The sequence below is a fragment of the Ctenopharyngodon idella genome, chromosome 5, assembly GCF_019924925.1.
Source record: "Ctenopharyngodon idella isolate HZGC_01 chromosome 5, HZGC01, whole genome shotgun sequence".
NCBI classification, from domain to species: domain Eukaryota; kingdom Metazoa; phylum Chordata; class Actinopteri; order Cypriniformes; family Xenocyprididae; genus Ctenopharyngodon; species Ctenopharyngodon idella.
This window is the reverse complement of record NC_067224.1, coordinates 30,518,167-30,542,978: the sequence shown is the minus strand read 5'-3', so window position 1 is coordinate 30,542,978 and position 24,812 is coordinate 30,518,167. Positions and strand designations below refer to the sequence as shown.

General features: G+C 36.1%; 1 protein-coding gene across 3 annotated transcripts in view; it reads right to left on the bottom strand.

Moving 5' to 3' along the window:
• The window catches only part of si:dkey-220k22.1 (multiple epidermal growth factor-like domains protein 9), a 75,891-nt gene that overhangs the window by 8,793 nt on the left and 42,286 nt on the right, over positions 1-24,812 (bottom strand). For 2 of the 3 annotated variants that reach the window (XM_051893275.1, XM_051893276.1), the window contains 2 exons: positions 17,238-17,377; positions 6,503-6,652 (listed from right to left, as the gene is read on the bottom strand). In XM_051893275.1, the coding sequence (XP_051749235.1) occupies positions 6,503-6,652; positions 17,238-17,377 (290 nt within the window). Of the gene's footprint in view, positions 1-6,502; positions 6,653-17,237; positions 17,378-23,595; positions 23,765-24,812 lie in introns of those variants that run through there. The other variant, XM_051893277.1, reaches the window with a different exon arrangement.

Genomic DNA, 24,812 nt, shown 5'->3' with positions numbered 1-24,812 from the left:
TTCAAATATCTGCTTATTTCAGCAGCTCACTCTGTATGTTAACTCTCTCACCATCTGTCTATCACGATAGTGGACAGAAAGAAAACAGCAGTGACAAATAACAGACTTTTTCACAGACTGCTGAATCAAAGCTGAAGCTCTGGTGGAACAAAGCTGGCGACTTCATCAAAATTATAGCAACCGACACTGCGTGGCAGATAACAAGCCAACCAGTGCTAGGTCATTTCCAATGCAAATTCAGCCAAAGCATATGCAAATCAAACATGCACTTCACTAAGGAAATCTAGCATTAGCAAGGAGAGCAGAGAAAATCTGTGCCACTTGTAAAGAAAAAAGACATTACAAATTGCTCAGGACTTTTCAGTTGAGAATGATTCAATGAGTATCTAAACTACACGCACATGCCACTTAAACTCTACTGCGACATTATTTCTGCCTTTAGACGTTCACAGTAGCTGTAAAGAGGGAGTGTTGGATGATGTTACAAGTTTGTGACAAATAAATATAATATACATACATACATACTATACATACATTACCATTCAAAAGTTTGTGGCCTGTAAGATTTTTTTTTGTTTTTGAAAGGTTTCTTATGCTCACCAAGGCTGCATTTATTTGATCAAAAATAAGATAAAATGGTAATATTGTGAAATATTATTACAATATAAATTTTCAAGTTTTATTACAAGTATTATTACAATATAAATTTTCAAGTTTTCAATTGCAATATATTTTAAAATGTAAGCTAATTTATTCCTGTGATCAAAGCTGAATTTTCAGCATCATTACTCCAGTTTTCAGGGTCACATGAAATCATTCTAATATGCTCTTTGCTGCTATTATTATTATCAATGTTGAAAACAGTTGTGCTGCTTAATATTTTTGTGGAAACTGTAATACATTTTTACAGGATTCTTTGATGAATATGAAGTTCAAAAGAACAGCATTTATTAGATTTTTTTTGTAACAATATAAAAGATTTTACCATCGTTTCGATCAATTTAATGCATCCTTGCTGAAGAAAAATATTAATAAAAAAAAAAAACTACATACACATACATACAGTACATTCAACAAAATAGTAAAAAAAAAAAAATAATAATAATAATTAAAACTTTTTATTTTTGAGATATTCAAGAATATGTTCAGAGAGCAGCGAATAGATGCAGCCAGGTATGTTTCTTTCAACTGACATAAATAATTGATTTGATAGAATAATTTTTCATTTAATGTTCTGCTGTATCTAAAGCCCCTCCAAACTCCAGACAGATCAAATAAGGTCTGTGTTTCCCATGAAACCTTACAAATAATGACTGATAGCTGGTTTGGAACAGACATTCACAACGGCATTTACATATTCAAGAGACATTCTGTAGGAGAAACCTAGTGAGAATGACCTTATGAAACCAAAGGACACAATATGGTTAAATATGTACAGTATTAAAAGATGAAGACTTGCAAGATTCTGAGCTGTCAAAAGAGAGTTTAATGAGAGAGTTTGATGGATGAGTTTAAAAACTCATCCACCTTAGTTTATCACACAATAAGCACTACACGACTACATGAATTTATAATGGCAGATGTGAGAGCTTCATCTGCGCCTGTCAATTCTGCTCTACTTGGGTCTCAACAAATCATGTGTGTGTGTTTTTGAAGACCTCATGGGTTTTGATTTAACAATGCACAACAGAAAGTGTCAAGGCCACGTCACGGTAACAATAGGAGGTACTAACAATGACTTGTTCGCTGTTCAATACAATTGATTTCACTCAGTCACTGAGACAACATACATTTGTTAATTCAGACAAAGACAAACAAAGAATTATTGAAGCAAAGCAAATCCAGCCATTTACTGAGATCAAATAGCTGACTTCAGAGTGTTTGCTCTACAAGGACTGATTTCACAAAAGCAACTTCAAAAGCACTTTTTCTTTTCCTGATGCAGAGACCCTAACCGTAATGGAAAAGCTTAATCTTACTCTCTCACTAATACTCTTATAAAACTTATAAAACATACATTTCAGATACTGCAGAAGGGGTCAATACAGCATTCAAGTGGTACTACAATACACAGCTACTATATAACATCTACTGTGTATATCACTGCACCTGTTGATGCCAACTATTATCCATATTTTACATCTCATGAACTACGTAATGTGTCCTTAATAAATGTATTACATAGTAGACATTGTATAGAAACATTAAGGCACACAAGGCCATTGTGAATAAAGTCATAGCCTCTTGTCATAGCCTATAGTTCACTGCTTACACAAGAAGAGAAGGAGAGCAAAAAAGTAAAAAGAGTAATGGACAGTAAGAGAACTCAGTGTAAGAATATAAAAAATGGCTTACATTACATAAACAACAATGTATTGAATGTTTGATTTTAACCAATATACTGAAAGTACAGTGTTATGTTTACATTTGGTAGTTTATATACACCAATATTTTATGTAAGGTCTTTATTCAATATTTTTACACTTAAAGGTATGTTTTGTTTTCTTGTTTTATTTTTATTTATGTTGTGAGCCTTATATTGCAGCTACATTTTAAACTTGAAAGTACAATGTTTACATTTGGCATTTTATATAGCAATATTTTATGTTAGGTCTTTATTCAATAATTTTACACTTAAAGGTGTGTTTTGTTTTCTTGTTATATTTAATTTATTTATGTTGTGAGCCTTATATTGCTGCTACATTTTAAACTTGAAAGTACAATGTTTACATTTGGCATTTTATATAGCAATATGTTATGTTAGGCCAGGCCTGTAATCATTTGTTTTTGAAAAGTGTCTTATATTTCATTTAATGTTTTATATTTCTACATTGTTAATCAAATATTTGCCCAGAAGTTCAAAATAAACTATTAATTGATTGAATTTACAGAAAAGGTACTATATTGTGATATATATCGTTATCGGGATTTAAGATGACTTATATCGTGATATGAGATTTTGGTCATATTGCCCAGCCCTACTGTACACTATCCACTAGAGTTTGGGGTCTGTAAGATGTTTTAATACAGAAAGAAGTCTTTTATGTTTAGCAAGTCTGCATTTATTTGTTTAGTTAAATACAGTAAAAACTATTAATTTTGTATTAAAAAATAATACAAAGACAACAAACAGTAATTCACATATACTGCACATACAAAGAGAAAAAAAAAAGAGACAAAAAAAACATATTTACATAAACACTCAACATTGGTGTTAGCTGTGATGAGATCTAAGCAAAGAGCTTCTGGCTGTGAGTTCTGAGGGATGCACCCAGACTGTAGATGACCATGGTCACAATGAGAGGAACAGAGAAAAAGAGTCCCTGAGCACCAGCCGGACGGTGACTAAAACTGGACTACATAAATCAAACAGGAGTTATGTTATGAGCTGTCTGCCCTTTCCTCTCTTTCACTAATACTGAATATTGGGTTTTTTGGTTTCATGTCACCGCTTTAAATTTGATCTTTGAAACTGTGATATCACACCACCTCAGAGCAAAAATATGTAGTGTTAATTATGATCAGGGTAATAAAAAGGGTAGATGAAAACTTGATAAGGAACCATTCTGGCACTGATCCACAACACTTACATTTTTAAAGAGCTGTACAAGGCTCGCCAAGCCACAGGTTAAAAGGTTTATTCCTTATTTGGGTTATGGCATTAGCACTCAGGGTTTACATAGCAGTTTCTTATTTAAAAACACATCTACAGTAGGGCAGGAAGTGTGCAAATGGGTACAACGACTGCTGCTTATACCTGCAACCCACCTAGAGTTACATCAGTATTTCTTGATGCTAAATCTTGAACCAGCAACCCTTCAATCACAGCGGCAGAGATAATGCCGCCCATGGTGCAGTGCGGGATGTAAACTAATGATCTAAGCCATGTGCTCTGCTCTTGTGCTGAGTGACCTTTACAGCAGCACATGTGTGAATTAATCACTTCCATCGTCCTTTTGGTACTTTGACATGATGATATATTTCCATTGTTTAGGTCCCAGTAAAACACAGTTTCCCCATTAAGCTCTATAGAGACATCCAGTGTCTCTGCAGTGTAATCTAGAGGCGGGTGGATGATACATTCAGCTCTGCAGGGAACTTTGTTAATAAAAGTGTGGCCTTGATGGGTAAATGAGGAATTCATTTAACACTGGTGTGCTTCCCTGTACCTCATCAGGCAGCATCATCAGGGATTTACGGGCGGAAGAAAATAAGGTCTGTCGGCTAATCAGCTGCTGTCCTGACTGTGCTGGTTATTAGCATTCCATTACCATAATCACTAATCCTCAAAACCTGTAGTTCCATTTTAGTGTGGGCGCCTTTTCGGATGCAGACATGAGGATGAACACTCCCTTCTTTCTTCTACACATGCTTTTCTCATTAAATACTATGACAGGAAACGGTTCTTTTCGAATCAGGATTTAATACACGCTAATTACGCATTAGAAAAGTTTTGGCAGACTAGGTATAATCTTAAAATACTGTTCATCAGTTGCTCCTTCAAATCAACAGCAGAAATGAGAGAAAAGAGAGAGATAGAAAGAGAAAGAAGCACTAGCTCTGGGCAGGTATGTTAGCTTGCTCTTCAATCACATGTAAGAGCAAAATAAAGCTTCTAATATACAGATGTGGCTTGAGTTACTCCTGCCTCAGTTGGCAGCATTTGCATAAATATAACTGGCAACAAACTGACAACTATAAAACACATGCATTTTCTAGTGCATAACGTAGGAAAGCCTCTATCAAGAAGAAAAATGTAAGTGTATGTATAAGTACAATACAGTTGCTCAGAAACAATAAAGGAGTGGTACAACTGCAAACAATGCAAATATGGTTGCAATGCTAATTAAACATCAAGAACTAAGATAAAATTGTCCACACAGCTGAACTTCTACAGTATTTTATGGAATAAGACTACTGGTAGTTATGCAAATATGAATCTGTACACCGCAACTTCATAAAAAAGTAATTTTTATTTTTTTATATAATTCAAATACACATATGCTTTTCAAGTGTGACATCAGTAAGATTATTTTTTTAAAGAAATTAGGCTTAATACATTTGGTAACACTTTAGTTTAGGGTCCAATTCTCACTATTAACTAGTTGCTTTTGCTTATTAGCTTGCATATTACTAGGATAATGGATGCTTATTAGTACTTATAAAGCACATATTAATGCCTTATTCTGCATGACCGTATTCTACAACCCGTAATCCTACCCAATACCTAAACTTAACTACCTTACTAACTATTAAAACGCAGTAATTAGGAGTTTATTGAGGCAAAAGTGATTTGTACCCTAATCTAAAGTATGACCATACTTGTATTCAGCAAGGATGATTAAAAGTGACAGTACAGACTTGTGCATTTTTATAATTAATATATATAATATATATATATATATATATATATATATATATATATATATAAAACATAGTTAATAATATTATTAAAAAAAACAATTATACAAAATAAAATTTTATAAAAAAATGTCTATTTCAAATAAATGCTGTTGTTTTGAACTGAGAAAAAAAAAAAAGTATCATGGTTTCTACAAAAACAGCACAACAGTTTTATAAAACGAAATGTGTCTTGAGCACTAAATAAGCATATTTACACTCTGGAGTAATAACTGCTGAAAATTCAGCTTTGCCATCACAGGAATAAATTACACTTTAAAATATATTAAAATAAAGAGTCATTTTAAATTGTAACAACAACAACAAAACATTTTCTTAGTCTTTCCTAGTCTTATTTTTTTAATGAGGGTAAAATTACTGAGTGTATCTTTAAAAAATGTGTGACAAAAAGATTGTGACTGTAATAGTGAGTAATTCTTCTAGTGAATGTCATAAGGATATTCCTCTATTACTCAAAACAGAAGCTGCATTGTGTGGCTACATTTGTGATGTGCCTTACTGTAATATCTGGAACACTGAACACACACCTGCCCTTTTGCTGGTCTATGTAGTATTTCTCCATTGTCAGGTCCTACCTTAAATCAGCATGCACGGCTACAAGAACATTGCTGCCGTCAGCAAACCCAGAAACCCATCCACAGATCAACAAAACAATATCACACAATTCAGCATACAGAGACAGAGTACTGTGGGACCTGTCTGAATAAGTCACAAGAAATACCCCCATACTTTTACACCTTTACAGTACATTTCATAAACATATCCTGTGAGGGTTTTGTTGAGAGTGGAGGCTCAGAGAGGAGAGAAAAAACTTTCCAGTTTCACTTTCACTTAAAATAAAGCTATCTTCTCTTAAAAGTCTCAGTCCACCCATTCAGAAATTCAGGCAGCAGGCAGTTGGCCAGAATGATGCAAGACACATAATCCAAAACAGATGAGAGGGGGGTACTCCACATCTCTCAGAAGTGGAGATCTCCTCAGAATTTCCTACAGCTGTGGCCAATAGGAGCTCAATAATAAAGTTAGCAGGCTACGCTAATGTGAGCTACGCTAGCCTGACGTGCATGTGAGGAGGACTCACCCAGCTTACAGCTGCCTGTGGAGGTGACACTGGAGCAGGGGCAGGGGATGCAGGGGTCCGTCACAGGAGAACCAGGCCTTCTGTAGAAATTATACTTGCAGTTCTCACAACTGGGTCCTTCGGTGTTGCCTTGGCAGTTCACGCAGATGCCTGAGAGAACAGGGGGAGGGAGAGAGGGTTGAGTAAACAGACTCACAGCTCTGACTGACAGGACTTTGGTCCAGTGAGGTGGACGAGAGTTCAACGACGCTAAACAAGGTAGACATAACAAACCTGAAGTTAGAAGACTGATGTGAAGAGAAAAAAAAAAGAAATGGAGAGATTGAGCAAACGTATTTCTAGGGAGCGTGCATGAAAACAAGAAAGGAACTTCCTCAGACCCTGCCAGAGCATGTGCAAATCTAACGACAAAATGCTAACAGGGCGTTGTAAAAACAAATAAAATTTAAATAGGATCTTTTTGTGTGTGTCAATAGCATTCAAGTGAACTCTTTACAGGGGGAGTGGTTTGAACTGCTTTTATTATATTGATTTGAAATGTTGAAAGCCAAGTGAAAACAGAACACTTCAACAAGTGATTGCATAATTTACAGAGGAAGTACGATAGACACGTACACGTACACACACGTACACACGTACACACGTACACACACACACACACACACACACACACACACACACACACACACACACACACACACGCATTGAATGGCATTCCTCTGGTCATTATGCAACAAGCCCAACCTGACATGTGCAGCAATAGCGGAGTCTCTAATTGGAGAAAAAAATGTCAAAAAAATGTTGTAAGTGATGGGAGTCATGATTTCTTTCTCTGAGCATGAGAGAAAAAGCAAATACACTGCACAGTAATGAATGAGTGGAATGAAACAGCAGAAGGAAGGACTGGTGAGTATTGAGGTGTTGTTGAGGAGCTGGAACAGGATCTGGCCATGTTTTCACATGTGACAATGATCCTCTGATTCACATGCTGATGAACACCTGTGCAACTCTTGTCCAAAAGTGATTTCTCTGCTGTACATCAGGCTTATTGCATTTGCTGTTCTTTTATCTTTCTTTTCTAACAAAGCACCACTTCTGGTCATTGTGCTATATACAAAGATGAATGTCACCGTATTAGATAACAAAATATCAAACCAAGAAATATAACACATTAAGCAAAACATTTCACACACATTTGGACATTGTTATCTTCTTTTATGTTCCACAGAAGAAAGGAAGTAATAATAATTCAGTAATTTTTCATGTTTGAGTGAACTGTCCCTTTTAAATGACTCTTGTTGGTTGATTGCAAAAATGATTAAGATAACTGAAGTTTGCTTCCTTTCTTTGCCAATGCCTCTTGGTCTGATTTTTTGTATTCTAATAAAGACATTCAAACATTTTTAATTGCGGCATCAATGTCTAAATATGTTTTGGGACCACTGCAGTGCTCAGTAAGCAATTATCTCAGACAGAGAAAGATTAATGACACAAATTAACCAAGCAACAGTCACAACTGATGAAAAATTGCATCGCACATGTGTAACCAGCATCACTAGTAATCAGCTGACTAAGATTTTCTTTACAGCTGTCATCAACACAAACATTTAAGCTTTTTTGATCATCTGTATGATAAAGAATGCTGCATTTGCATTTGGTTCTGGAATTTAATAACTATCTGAATTAAATTTATAACATTTGAACAATTTCACAGACAGTCATACAACAAGGTGATTTCTTTCTTCAGGTTTATTTGTCTCGTCTGGCTGTGCAGGCAAAGATAAATTGCTTTTCACAAACACACTGCTTAACTGCTGTAGAGTTTTACATTTTCTGAAGAAAATGTAAGTGGTACATCTGATCAAAACTATTCAACACAATGCCTACAGCTAGTGTTTTCTAAATGGTTGCTAGGGCATTGCTAGGTGATTGCTAATGATTTCTTGGTGGTTGCTAGATGGTCACTTAATGGCCTGGGGAAAAATAGCATACTCCCAAGTTTCTTCTGTCCCAAGATGCAAGTCTATGGTATTCTTTTTTTTCTTTTGCCAATTGCTCATCTGATTGAAAAGTACTAGTACACCTCTTCAAGATTTGAAGTATCATTCCAGTATGCACAAACATGCCATGCACCACTTCTTTACAATATAATCACTGTCTTAATAAAATATTAAATAATTTAATTTATTTAATGAAATATGACCAGGCATTAAACATATGTAACTAGACATTATTTGGCATATTTTTCATTATTGTAATCTGTTTCTCAACAGAGGAAGATGGCCTCTCCCAGCTAACCCAGGTATGGTTTCCCCAAAGGTTGTTCTTCCTCTTCGAATAAACATCTTATGGATTTTTCCCCCCTACCCTAAGGCATTTCAATGCATTGTATAAACATCTGACTGGACTTCAGCAAGCAACAGTAATAAAGAATATAAAAATAAATACACTAAAAATAGTAGAACCGAGTGATGAATTAATGTCGTGTTAAAAAAAAACAAAAAACAAATTCGATATACTTTTATGAATTAATCTCAGTATATTACAGGAGCTGCCTATCAAAACTGACATCGGATAGAACATGGGATAAAATTACAATAGCATGGATCAATTGCTGACTTCAAGAGTCTGTCCATCTATTGACACATCAAGAGCATGAAAAATCTTCAGGGATGAAAGCAGAAACATTCTTTGAATGCAAGACAAAGTGAACACTAGAGAGATCCAACTCATGGCCAAAAGCACAGATCAAAGAGGCTGTGTATGCGTGTTTGAAAAGATGGGCTGCTGTCAGACCCACTCGACTATGCGTGTGTAAGTTTGTTTTTCCACTGGGTCTCAAGGGCCAGAAAGTAAAGTAGGAGGAGGATCATTAGTGTTCAAACGGTGTTCCCTGTGTTGAAGACTGATATCTGTCCACAGATGAAGCCTTATGCAAACACTCCCCCTGGTTCAGCTCTAACTCTTCTTTCTTCTCATAACAGGAGACTGACACAGGGGTCAGAGGGAAGCAAGATCAGTGAATCACCCTCTTGATAGAAATCACGTTCCGAATGGGGGGTCCCCCTCGGTAGAAATTGCGTTCTAGGGGTGGGAGAAACGGGAACACGGGGGCACCGCGACGCGTCCGCAAAGGGCACTTTCAATTTGACGATCAAAGGGGACCTCCCCATAACCCCCCCATTAAAATACAATTTATTATAATAAAAATATTTGTGAATGTGCATCTGTTACTAAACATCATATAAATTATATACATATTTAGTCGGTAAGCGAGTCAGACGTTAATTAGTAATTGCTCTGAAGGACTTAGAATGTAATTCAAACAATTCTTCTTTTAGAGTTTTTGACTGATTCATTAAACTCGCTCATAGTTATTTAGTTATTTGTGATTAATACTATGCTGGTTACAGTGTAGTAAGCAAAGACAATGCAATAGAAAGATGTGTTGTCTGTTTATTGTCTTTGTATTATTTTGTGATAGCCAGTCGGTTTCATCTCATCAAATTCAATTCAGTCTGAAAACTGTCAACTCAGCTGAAATATAATTTCTTTGGGAATTGCAACACTGTTACGGAATAGCGGGGCAGGATACACTTGTGGAAGAAATTAAAGTGCAGTTGGTTCTGCAAGACTGCAGTGAAAGCTTATAGATCAACAGCTGAGAGTCTACAATGTGAGTCCACAAATCACCATTGACAGTGGCGAGGAATTCACTGAACTGGGAGGAGGATTAATGAGTGTTCACATTAATGAGTGGAGTGTCTGCGTATTCAAAAGTGTAATTACGAAAACAGGTGCGAGAAGATCAAACACAAGCATAAGAGAGGCTTACTGTGTGGCTGAAAATGACTATTATGCAGCAGGTGGTCACCCAGTTTCTGTAAATTTAAAACATTTTGGACAAAAAATGAATACATGCCTGTACTGAACATTTGAACAAAAAAGCAAAGCACTTTGAACAGGTCAGGAAAGGAAAGGAAACGTAAAACATGGAGAAAAAGCAATGCACATGTTAAAATTACCCGGGTGTATTTAGTTGGCTGATAGTTGGGAAAGACCAGGTCAACAAAACTATTACAAATGATTTTCAGTAATTGAAATACAGCTGAAATATAATAAACTACAAATATTAGATTACAAATTTAAACTTTAAAAACTTGTCTTGTTAGCCTGTCGGTTGTTGTCTTTACTTGTGTTTGTAAAGCATTCCTGTCTACTTTTTGGATTATCTTATTGTTGCCTTCATACTCGTCTGCATTATCTTCGTTTATGTGTTTATGGAACAAACTGCTGCAACTAGATCCTCGCCTGTTACCTGCACTACCATAACAAGTGGTTAGCACCACTTTTTCCAGAGGTTATGAAACCCTGCTGTGGTAGCAAAAGTGTACAGTGTGAAACGAAGTGGTGTTAGAATGTTACAGCTACATACTTAGCAACAGTCAATCACTTGCCTCATATTCACGTGAAAATGTCAAATGATGACCGAAAGTACGTCAATTGGAAAAGAGACAGTTTCATTCTTACTTTTATAGTCCAAAAAGTCCATTCAGTATAATCTTGATAGTAAAAGTCAGCACTATATGAGGATACCCTGGGATTAGGAAAGTAAAGTACAGTTTAAAAATCAGCTTATGAATACTCAGAATTAGCTAAACGATGTGAAAGCAAGATAACCCAGGATTTTGATTACCCAGGCTTTACAATGACCCAGGGTTAACTATTTTAAGTGTGAAAATACTAAAATAACACTGGGTCAAAATCATAACATGAAAATAAGATAAAGTAATTCAATATAAAAGCACTTACAAAGAGCAAAAAGAAAAGGCTAGTCTATAGAGTCTAAACAGTATTTATAATGAAGTCTTATATTTAATTTAACTTCACCAGCAGACATGAGGGAGCTAAAAACATTAGCCAGTTCTAGCTCGAGCGCTCAACTCAACAATCTTTAAGCAAAATAGTAATTAAAAACAGAAAAGCCAGTTCACAAGAAAACAAACAAGTAGTGAAAAAGATTTATGTGTGAGAGATTATTGGTTAACAAATGCCATATAAACTAAAATGGACTTCCCAACCAGTTTCCTAGTCAACAGAAATGCCATTTCTGAAATTGAAATCTCTGCTTTGGATATGTAAAATGAATTCACCAAGATACTGACAATGACTTATCTGGGAAAACAGGCAAGAAACAGGATTATTTTCGGTCTCACAAGATGAAATGTTCACCAACAATCGTGTGCTGCTACAGAATAGAATATATGTATCCAAGGGGCTTACAAAAGCTCAAATTGTGCTGAACTAATGTAACAATATCCGTTGGTCTCACTGCGAGGACATACATATGAGAGGCGAGATTCACCAGCTGGGAGGGGCTGGTTGGGACAGTTTGACTCCTGCTGTGGTATCTGACATAATGGCAGAAAGGTAATGGAAGCTCTCTGTGCTCGTCTGTGTATGTACATTATTGGCTTTTAGGAAGCAGAGAGCATGCTGACAGGAACAGTAAACACCACTGGATTGCCACAAATAGACGCTAGGGAAAAAGCACAGACAGCTACAGGGACAATGCATCAAATATCAAATGAGAGAGGAAAAAAAATCTTAAAGTATTTGAGATTAGGCTTCTGTTTGAAATTTTCATTATAAAATGAAAATTTTGTCATAATTTACTAACCCTCAAGTAGTTCCCTAAGGTTTAGAATGACAAGGTGAATAAATGATGACAAAATATTAATTTTTATAGAACAGCCCTTTAAAAGTATCCAAACCAAACAACTTGCATCTGATTGCGTGAGTGGTATTAGCATAAATATAAAAAAAACAAAAAACTGACTGATCCTGTGGGTCTCCAGATCCAATGAATGTGCCATAGTCATAAGGAAGCTAATAATTTCATGATGCGCTGCAGTGCTTTTCATGTGGAGGTCAAACATGATTCTTGTTGACTGGTGTGTTGAAGCTCTGACACAATTCATGTGATTCACAATTCATTTATTACAGCACTGAATAAAGAATACTTGCTGTACTGCAGTATTAGAAATAAAAAGCATCTGAAAAATTAAATATGTGAATATTTGTGATATGTGGATACTTTGTGTCACACAAAACACCATGCTGTTAAGCTATCAACACAATACTCTAATAAATGAAAACACAGTGTGCACAGAGCACAAAGATTTTTTCACCTCGTCTGCCATCTTGAAGGTATTTGTCCCCTGAGCTTTTGCATTCTGGGACTTCCTTCTTCTCGAAGGATACAACACTGCCTGAGAATTTGGCTAGAATTAAGCATCTTAAAATAGGGATTTCCAAATTGGAGTTTAGGGACCCCTGCCTTAAGAGCCTGTGTGGTGAGAGGGATAGAGTATGAGCTAAAGCTCTGCAGTGCTGACAGTGCATACAGCAGCAGGAAGTGCTCATGTGCAGTTGTTGAGTTACAGTGATGACATGGCTCCTGCGCATCAGCATCAACACCAGTCTTTGGTTACTGCACTAGACTGCGGGGGCGACTGGGGTTGCGTAAGATATAATAACTACTTAATGAAAACAATTCTTAGGACACAACAATAATTATAATGGAACAGAAGGCTTGTAATATTGTTACATTGCTTGTTTTCTATGCATAATTTATCAAAAACTGAATAACAGTTTTGTTTTTCACTCTTCAATTTGGAACTATCATTTTCATTCAACTGACAAAAGAAACAAAGAAACCCTCAACCACCCTCAATTGTACTGTAAAACAGATAATACTAATAACAATAATTTAATTTTACAGTAAAATTACAATACTAATATTTATGGCTGTCTTCAATTTCTTAGCTTTCAAATATGAAACCAGAGGTTCACAATTGCAGTCCTCTTATCTGACACGGTGTGTCTCAGTCAGCTCCCTAGGTTCAGTAGTCAGGGGCACTGATCAGGGAGTCAGCCATTTTAAGTGCTGTCTCAATCGCAAAATCCTTTCAGTACACTGAAATGTTTGCTCCCTAAAAAGTCCCGCAATGCACTGTGCAAGCCAGGAAGCATCGATGCTCACTTCCCTTTACCGGAAGTTCTGAAGTGCTAAACATAAATCAATCACACGAGCCAACTCACCACACACAACTCGCCACACACAACTCACCACACGAGCCACACAATGACACGTGATAGATATTTTGAAAAAAAAAACAAACAAACCAATATTTAATTATATTTTAGCTTACATATACATTACTAGACAGGTACTGAACATAATCTACCTAACATTTATAATTAATTTACGACTGAAATGTTGCAGGTATATGTAACAATCAAAGTATTTATCATAATGAACTTTAAATAACATTAAAAACATACATGTCAGAAAAATATCAGTCGCTGTTATGTCATCATCAGTGTCCCAAAGTGTAGTGGGTCAGTATTGTCCTTACCAGTGCCTGAATTAGTGTGCAGGATATACTGATTCATGAACTAGGGAGCCAGGGAGCTGATTGAGACCCACCCTCCCTATAATGAGCTGATGATCTGAATCAGATGTGTTAACTAGAAGAAAAAATGTGCAGAGCAATGGATCCCCAAGACCGGAGTTCAGAACTACTGCGTTAAACCATTCAGTTTTCATTTTCAACTCTCAAGTATTTGGAGACTTTAAAGCTTCTTTTTTTGTCAATAGATTTATAAATGATTCTCATTACAAATTTGTGAAGATGATTAACTCATATTGCGTTTTCAAATAGACATTATAAAGGACCCAAAGTCACAAAGCTTGCAGAAATTGAGTTGGTGTGGAGTAGCATTTGCTGCAAACAGAGACACTCTGAGAAACTGAAAACACCATCATGAGCTTCTCGCATGTAAAAGAACACAATGCCAGAGTGTCAGACTATATATGTATTTAATTAAAGTGCAGCAATTGCGATTTGATAATCACACCAACTGGCAGGTAACACTGTTTCATATACTAGATAATGCCTGATTTTTTTTTTCTCACATTTGGCATCATTTTTAATCTTGGACCCTGGCTGAGATGCTAAGGGTGTCCCGCACACAGCCACTAGTTGGCGCTGATAGCTTTTGCAGTGCTGTCGGAATCAAGCCATGCATGGAATAAACATATTTGAAAACAGCATTTTGCAGTTTGTTTAGTAATTGTTTAAGTGCCATTTCATCATTCATGTGGGTCATACCTCTCAGGCTGGAAAAAAATGTAAATCTGTATAAATACAGAAAACTCGCGCAGAAATTTACTTTAACCCTTGTATTATCTTCGATTTCTGGGTACGATTTTGTTGGAGAGGGTCAAATTGATCACACTATGAAAAACATCAAAGAGTCAGGTACAAACAGAAAACTTTTAATATCATTACAAATTACAATGAATAAATATCAGAACTTATTATTTATGAAAATGTTTTTAACCACAATTTTTTAAAACTCTTATCTGTGGGACGCTTGCCATTACATTTTTATAACATTTTATATTAATAGTATCTTAGTCTACACCTAAAGTAATCTTGACAATTTAAATCATTTAAAAAGCTTTCAGACACTAGTTTCATATTTGGTGACTGACTTTTGATAGAAATGACAGAGCAATAGATCGATAGCGATAGATTCTCCATTTGTGATGCATCGCTGAACTATAACGCACACCCAGATTCTTTCTGTATGTCTTTATGTTTGTTAGAGGTTGAATTTGATTCAAATTAAATATTACCAAACTGCACAAATTACTGAATATGATGTCTGCTTTATAATTATTATGAAAAGTTTAGAAATATATAGTTCAGATCACTCAAACCATAAGGAAATGGGTGAATTCTTATATGGTCACCAGTGGAGTCTGGATGTCATCTAATGGAAAAGTTTGGTATTGTGCCCAAACAAAATCTTACTGAAAGTTCATTTAAGTAAAATTTGGAACACAACTTGTTCACATTTATGGCTTTGATTTTCCTGCAGTTTTAAAGTCTGATATGTTTTGTAAAAAATATATTTTATATAAAAAATAAAAAATTATATTTTCATAAACTTCTATAACATTTATAATGTTTCTTTTACTTCTGCAATAATCTGCACAGTGTCTCCTTTAAAAAGAGAAAACTTAAGTATGTGCTCCACAGTATTCAAGATTTATATCAATTTTAGTTGGAAATGTCATTGTCATATGCTCTTCAACTCCAGTCCTGCAGGGGTCAGTATTCTGCAGACTTTAGTACCAACCCCAATTTAACTTATCTGTTTATAATTTTTAAGTAATTCTGAACACTGCGATTAGCTTGTTTGAATGTGTTTGGTAAGGGTTAAAAACTAAATTCAGCAAGACACTAGCCCTTCAGGACTGGAATTGAAGAGTCCTAACATACATCAAAGAAACGTTTTTATTTTGGGTCTGTACAGCTTCCTTTGCACAGCTGCCTATGTGGATCAAATTGACCCACGAACATCAAAATCGTATAAAAATGATGTATGCACATCCACAACACATCATTGTATCCACACTTTGCATGTTCATTACACTAAATGACAAAAAGTCACTAAATTATAAGAGAAAAAACATGAAAATATCCAGGTAAAGTTGACCAACAAACATAAAAATCGTAACATAAATTGTGTGTACATTTCGAAACACATCAGACTATCATCTCTTTACATATGCTCATGACTCTAAAGGAGAAAAAGTAAAAAAAATGTCAAAAACTCAAAAATCAAAATAAGTCAAAATGACCCCCAACATAATACAAGGGTTAAATCAGCTGATACTATTGATTGGCCAATACATTTTACTAGTTCAAACCTGGCAAGAGGTGATCTATGAACTATCACTATTAGGCTACGTTCAGACTGTCAGTCCAAATCCGATTATTTGTGTATCTGATTGGAATCTGATCTAAATAATTGACTTGCACATTGTGTATCGCAACTGTTCAGATCCGATTTGCATGTCCATGCCGCTCTTTCGTTTTCCGGAAGATCTGCATTGGTTTCTATGGCAATGATCTTGTTAGGCATATGTCAAAAACAACAACAACAACAACAACAACAACAACATAGAGGGGTTTGCAATACAGATGTTGTCTTATTTACAACATGAGGCAACGGCAGAAACATAGAAGGCTGATATGTGTGGCTTTATTCTGTGCTGTCGTTTCTGCCGGTCTCAAACATGTCTCCGTTATATTGTTACTCTGCTCATCCGACACTTTACAAAAACACAACCTTGTTTCTGCAGCAACTTTCAGCATCGTTCTTATATAACAACGTCTGATGTTTACATTTTACATGGCATGAAAGTCAAATAAACCACAAGAAATCCGATCAGAGAAGTCAGATTGAAACGGATTTCCAAAAATGCGTTTTGAAAAGGATTTCAAACCACATATGAATGTAGCTCGAAACAGATTTGTAAAAATCGCATTTCATGTGATTTTTGGCCATTCAGATTTGGTAAATCTCATAAGATTTCAATCGGATATGCACAAAAATCGGATTTTAACTGACAGTCTGAACATAGCCTTAATCTTTCACTTAATCTCACTTTGCTCCAGGGGTTTGGGGGTTTATCACTGTAATAATAAACGTACTTGGACGAAAGCATCATCTAAATGACTAATTAGATAGTTAACATGAAATTTCAAGAGACTAAGTTTCAACTACCATCCAAAGATAGATCTCTGTGTGAGCAAATGGAAAACAGTGTGCGGTCTTCTTTACTACTTATGTTGTGTGCATGTGGGTGGCTCACCTGACTGTGGGTGGCAGTAGCTGCTATGATTATTGCATTGGCAAGGTTGGCACCCTGTGCTGCTGAAGTGCGAGAAACCTGGGCGGCAGTCATCACACTTATCCCCATGCACTCCCATCTTGCAGATGCACATGCCTGAACTGCCAGAAAAGCACAGATAAACATTTTTGGAGTTAGAGAGAGTAATAGAGCACAAAAATGAAAGACCAATTGTTCTTACAGGACCATACAGAATCCTTCAAAAGCCAGACATAGAGAGGTTAAAACCTCTGTCCACATCAAACACCGGGTTCCCTCTGAACTGCCAGAATAGCTGTTCCTTCCCATCCATCACATGTTAACAGAACCGCTCAAAAAATGCTAAAACAAGAGGTGTAATAACACATGATGCATTGATTTTTGATGGAAATGCGATTCATCGATTATAGTATTATTCTCAGGAATAAATAATATAAAATGACCAAGGTTTGTGGACAACAAATACTTAAATACATTTAATTTGCATTAGATTTAGCAGCAGGCACGATACACCATGGTTGTTTCAGTCCTTTTCCTGCCCTGGGTTACATGAAAAATGATTACACACAGGTAAATTAGTCATTAGTGGTTTTGCATGTAATGAAATCTCTTTGTACTACTTGGAAGAGAAACAGAGTGGGGTAAATATGGTGTACATGAGAAACTGAAGTGTAACAATAACAGAGTGTTTAAAATGAAAAGGAACAGAAACTCCCAGAGATGAGAAAACTTCTGATTACACTGTTACACACTTCTGTCTTTTGAAGAGCAAATGAGAAATGCAGAAGGATGATTTCCTATGGGAGAGGCTTGTGAAATCTATGAAACATCTGCAATTATTTCTTTCAAACACACACATGCACGCACGCACGCAAGCACGCACGCACGCACACACACACACACACACACACACACACACACACACAGCTCACTCTGTACTCTCCACATGTACGATCAGAAACTCTCTGTCTTTGCCTATACTCAGAGTAATTCGACTACTTTTTCTTGCCCCATCACATAAATAAATAAGCAAGTAAGCAAATAAATAAATAAATAAATAAATACGCATTGCTTTTAGCCAACTGTCATACGCATTTTTATGAGAGCTGTCGGTACATAATGAAGCTTGATGTAAGCGCGTTGTGAAGCTCACGTGAGAAGTGATGTAGAAGCACAGAGGACCGTCACTTTTATGTGGTCTTCACAACGCACTTACATCACGCTCTGCAATGTGCTGACCTTTACGACAAATGTGAACTCATAAATGTGTATTTGACGGTTTATAGTATAAGAAGTTTAAAATATTAGTACTTTTCTCACACACACCTATCAGAAGACATTGATTCATCCACTGCCTTATGGGTTACGTCGTATTTGTTTTACGTGGTTTTTGAAGTGTCAGCTTCGAGAATGAATATTCGTTTGTGTTCCACAAAAGAAAGAAAGTCATATAGATCTGGAAATTTGTATTTATGAATGGAATATCACTATAAACTGAAGGAAGTCCAACCTACACACACACCTACACACACACACACACGTTTAAAATCTTGCCTCATCAGACCATGTATGCATTGTTTGCTGACAGGTTAAACAAACATACAAATACACAGTTATTCGTAATAACAAAATTTGACATGGACATGCTTTGAGAGTCAAACCCTTGAGCCACAGCTTGACACACACAAAGACAGATTCACTACACTACAACTACACTGAATAGTCAAAAGTCTTGAGGTTCTTCCTTATTATTGGATGTAATCTGTTAAAGTGCAGTGTGCAAAAAGAGAAAAAGAGAGCGAGTGGGAGAGAGAGAGAGAGTATGATTAAGCAAGCATCCCAGAGCAGATTCACTGTGTTGAGGAAGAGCATCTCAAAGAGGTTTCAGTCGGTCTGTTTGAGCTATTAGCTGACACCATGATCCTTCACAGCACAAGTCAATAACTTTGATGTTTGGCCTCACAGTCACGTCTAGAGAGAACTGAACTATGACTGTATCCCATCCACTGTCTATGAAGAGTACAGAGAGGGAGAGAGAGAGAGACTCATTTGAGCAACGTGCTTCTGGCATGGGCTGGTTTACATCTGGTGAATTTCAATGGATTTAATCTGAAAGTGCTTTCCTAAATATTAGAATTTAATGATGAATAGCCATTTAAAAAAAAAAAAAAAAAATCAAATATTATAATTAGATCTGCTGTGTCTATTTTTTTATTTTAAATGCTTAAAAAGTAAATGTTTAAATGAGCAGAGCAATGTGTCAACTTCTCATTCAGTAACTGCTTTATGGGTAAGAGTAACTGCTCTGCTTGGCCAAACAATGGAAGATGAAGGGGAAATTTCGGAAACCAACTTGGAAACAGTAATTATTTCTACAATACATTACTGCACACTTAAGCTTTAGGCCTTTAAAAGCAACACAAATTAGATGGTCCTGTAGAATCACATTATCCAGAACTACACTTGTCGCAAACCTTAAGCTCTAAAAAACTTGAGAATACACTAGCTGACTTTGCCCTGAGGGTGTAAGAATGTTGAGGTTTCCATGGCAACAACACCTCAGATCACAAGTACCCCTCTGTGATTAAACTGAAAGTCTATTATAGTATAATCACCAGGGCAACAATCCCACACAAAAGACAAGCATTAAATATGCTGTGGAAGCAAATTTACAACCTTTCGTAATTCATGCAGCCTTTGCACTTGTCAAGATTAATTAATGAATCGTTTTAGCAATTTGTGGAAATGCTGATGGCACAGCATGGTTTATGCCCACTAATAAGGGGGAAAATAGTAAGAATATATTAACTCTTTTAAAGCAGCAGTGAAATTAAAGGGTGATATGCTCACACTATTATTGTGTATCTTAATACTCATGTTGGGTTATTTGGGGATGTGATGTTTTAATGAAATCCACTTGTGCAAGGGCAGTTAGTTAGTAGCTGACATTAATGCACACTATCTAGGGAAATCTGGTGGTCACTGCTTTAGTACTTGGCTACTTCCTTCCAAGCTATTTAAGGGCAGAGTGGTTTGAGGCCTGGGTGGTTTGGAACCTCTAATGTATATCCCAGTTTTATTGCGGTAGTGGGTTATGCTGATCTCTGAATTATATGGTCAGACCCAAAGGTTTTCAGAGCAGTTAAACAACCTTCTGAAAGCTCTTGGCGTCCTGTGCTTCAGTGGTGCAAAAGCTCACTGTCATGTTCAGTTGAAGAACACAGAGTCCATCCTTGTCAGGCATGCCATAACCTTTTTATACTACATTTCAAATGTTTGGGGTCTGTAAGATTTTTTTATTTCTTTTATTTTTTTGGGAAAGAAATTATTACTTTTATTTAGCAAGTCTGCATTAAATGGATAAAAATCAGTGGTGTAACTTTGTTTTAAAAAGTGGGTGGGACAGGAATGTATGTGGTGGGGTGGTGTATTGTAATTGTATTATCACAATAATAATTGCACAAAATTTATTGGGCATTGACACAAATTTCACAATTGGATTTGATTTTGATTCAGAAGCTTGCGATTTGATTTCAATTTGATTAATTTGGGGCCTATCAGGTACAGTACATGGCAAATTTCCTCAAAGAACAAAAATATCTCAACTAATGCTGTAAACTATACAGGAAACCAAAGCTGGTACATCATTATAATATTAAAGGTTAAAATGAATTGATTTGTAAGCTACTTAAATATAAATTACAAAGAAGATTTTATAATAACGTTATAATACATTTTTAATGACATAATTATGTTTCTACTCATTTTTATATAGGCCTAAACATTTAAATGGTGGCTGTCATAAAACGGATTTATACATTCAATATTGAAGCACATGTTAAGTACAATAAATATGCAATAGCCTAGTCACAGTGGATATATATCAAAATGCTCCTCTCTAAGTTCATTTTTGTAGCTGACTAACAGGTTTTTGGACATTGAATGGCTTTTCTGAGGTAAATGTGACGGTAAATGTGACATTTTTACAAGCTGTTTTATTGACTCCTTTCTGCGGTTAAAACAATGATTGATTGATTAATGTGACATAATATGGATCTTGATAAGTTGTACTGTATCTTTCAACATACCTTCAGATATTTATTCACGTTTATTTTGTGTCATAAAGCGGAAGAGATGATCGGTTCACGTGCGCTCTGTGTGAACTGAAGCACTACAGCGATGTGTCAGTCACAACTCAGAGCGCCAAGAAAGATCACAACAGCTCGAGACGTATATGGTCTGCAGTCTATGGGAAAGTAGCCCATTTTCGATTCTTGTGAGGTTTATTGTGCCTGCAAATTCACTCTGACAACCCGAAAAAAAAACTCTTCGCATCTACACGATTCACATAAATGACATATTTTGATTCAAAACGGCGAATTTAGCTGAAAAGCGACTAGTTTGCAGGTATGTAATCAACTAGAGATGTTTCTTTTGTATTAGATACATCCATGCAGCGAGATGTTTCAAAAAGTGGTGGGGACAATATCAACCCTGGCAAAAAGTGGTGGGGACATGTCCCACCCGCAAATTACGCCTATGATTAAAATGATACTAAAGACTTTTACATTGTCACAAAAGACTTCTTTTTCATATACAGTAAGTGCTGTTGAACTTTCTATTCATCAAAGAATCCTGAAAGATATGTACTGTATCTCAGTTTCCATAAAAATATTAAGCAGCACAATCATTTTTCAACCGTAATAATTTTTTTTTAGTACCAAATCAGCATATTAGAATGATTTCTGAAGGATTATGTGAAACTGAAGACTGGAGTAATGGCTGCTGAAATTTCAGCTTTGCCAAATCACCACCACAAAACTCCCAATAGCAGCACCTGCTGCAGATGTCATGAATTTCAGTCTTTCTTTTTCTCTCTCTCACACTCTTTTATTTCAGGTTTTATTCAAGCTGAGTGAAATAGGCACACATCCCCTGGGTCATTACAGGCAGGCCATAAATGAGCTGGTGCAATATTTGGGTATCTCCTGGTCTACTTTCACTCACTTCTGTCAGAGAATACTGTAAAAGCTCTTTTAAATACTTCAGATAGGAACTATTTCTATTTAAAAAAATGTTTAATTTTTGTAAAGCAGACTGTTCATTACATGTTACTGCTCATTGATTCTGTTATTGAATGTAGTGTCTTTCTTCATTCTTTATTATATCACTGAATGCGGTTGTCACTATCCTGCCACAGTCTCTTCCAAAAATAGTCTGAGTTCTTGGGAATAATGACCCAGAGTAACAGACAGTTAGTAACAGTACAATGGTGGATGACAATATCTGTTTTAATTATAGTAGTCTGAGAAATTATGCGCATCTTTAACGTGTAGTCCGTTTTAGTTTAGTTCTCAATGTGTTCTGTTCCTGTTTTGTCTGTCTTAGTTCTCTAGTTAGTTTTCCTGGCTGTTAATCAGTTCCCACACCTGTTCTGTTTTATCTTTGATTATACTCCCCATGTATTTAAGCCCTGTGTTTTGTTCAGTTCTTTGTCTGGCATCGTCATCAGTGTTTAATGTGGTTATGTTACGTTATTATCCTGTGATCTCCTGAGTGTTCTGTTTTAAAATTTTAAAGATTGTTTTTGTTATCCATCTCCTTCGTCGTGCGTCTCCATTACAGCCACCCGTGACAGCATATATCACAGAGATATTTTAGGGCAGTGGTTCTCAACTTTTTTTGGGCCAGCGCCCCCTACCCATTATCTATGTCACATCAAATAAAATGTAGTCTAAATGTCTTTCCTGAATATTAATGTTGATTATAATTAGGCCTGTTATTATACTATATTTACCATCCAAATAATTGGGGTCAGTACCATTCTTCTTTAAAAGAAACTAATACTTTCATTTAGCAAGGATCCATTAAATTGATTTGACAATATATTTTTTATGCATATTATTGTTGGTGATTTTCAGTGCTATAACCTATGAAATAATGAAGTCTTGGTGAGTAAGAGACTTCTTTCAAAAAAAAAAAAAATTTAAAAAAAAATCTTACCAATCCCAAACTTTGTGATGCACTAAACCCGCTTGTGCTACAGATAACAGGACAAATGGTTTTGGAATCTTTCAACTTGTAAATCTTTTTTTGCGCAACTTCATTTTTCCATAAACACTCCCCAAAGAGACCTCTACGCCCCATTTTGAAAACACTGCTTCCAGTGCCCCCCAATGTTCCCTGTTGAGAAACGCTATTTTGGGCGTATATTTCTAATGGGCGAACTATAGTATACATACTCAGGTAAAACATTTCGAGAAACATAATACTGCACCAAAACAGTTGATTCATATGGTTTCTCTTTGAAGAGATTTGTTGACAATGGATGCGCTTTTACCTCTCATGAAAATGAAGCTGCTTTTATCTCTTTAACCGTTGTAGCCATCGGATCTGAAGCAGCTAGCCCAAGCTTCTGGACCACAACCAAGAGCCAAAGGTTGTTTGTCCAAAAGTAGGAAAACACCATTAACTAGCAGAAGCGCATGCCAGGTAATTTGGAGTGAGGGTTTCCACTGCAGCCACATCCTGATAAAAAAGCATAAGATTTAAAAATGCCTGTTTACACAGTGAAAAAGCTGATTGGGTGGAAGGCAGTGGGAGGGCTGACTGAACAAAGTCACACTGTGCTTGGAGCAGAGCTGGAGACTGTTAATAACCCCTTCTGCCTACAGACCAGAGCTGGTGAGAGTGAACACAGAGAGCTGTCGAGGAGAGAAAGACCAAAAGGAAGGATATTATAGAAAGGAAGTGATGAATAAGAGTATATAATAGATTGATAATCATACTAAAATGTTTTAATTACTATCTAAAAATGCAAAGTGGTTTCCGTGAGGGTTAAGCTAGGATTAGTGTTGGGGCATATAAAAGAATAATAATAAAACAATAAAAGTCAATAAAAAAGGGCCACACAAAGACATAAAGAAAAGAAAATAGTTGTGCTGTTTTCAGCCCAGGCTCATTAGAAAAACGTACCTGTGCCAACATTTTTGCAAAAGGCAAAATATGTTGCGTTGTGCATGTTTCTCAACAGTTTCAAAGTGAAATGTGCAGTGAGTGGCGCTAAAAGCGTGTTTAGTTTTCTCCAGAACAGATGAACGTGAAAATGGCAACGTTTTATTACGTTGTAGTTTGTACGTACCACCACAGTTCTGAAATGTCCGGTGAGTGCCGCTAAAAGATTAATGCTCCATTACATTTAATAACGTACACCTACACATACACTAAACCCTACACCTACCCGATAGTCTTAAAAGTAAATGTGACATAAAAACGCAATTGTAATCATGGCATTTTAGCTTGTTTTTGAGATCTTTTACTGTGACTCATCTTTCATGGTATACGTACCCGAGCTCTTCGCATCGCAATTACAATTCTGTACCAGCTGAGCTACCGAGCAAGCTTATTATGTCAGTAAAACTGATCATATGGAGCTGGGTAAGTGATGCAAACTCCAAAATATATTCGTTTACAAATCATGCACTATGGTAAAAAGTGTTTTGAGGTCATAACATAATTGTCCAAGCAGCCGTATGAAAACAAGTCTTTATTAATCCA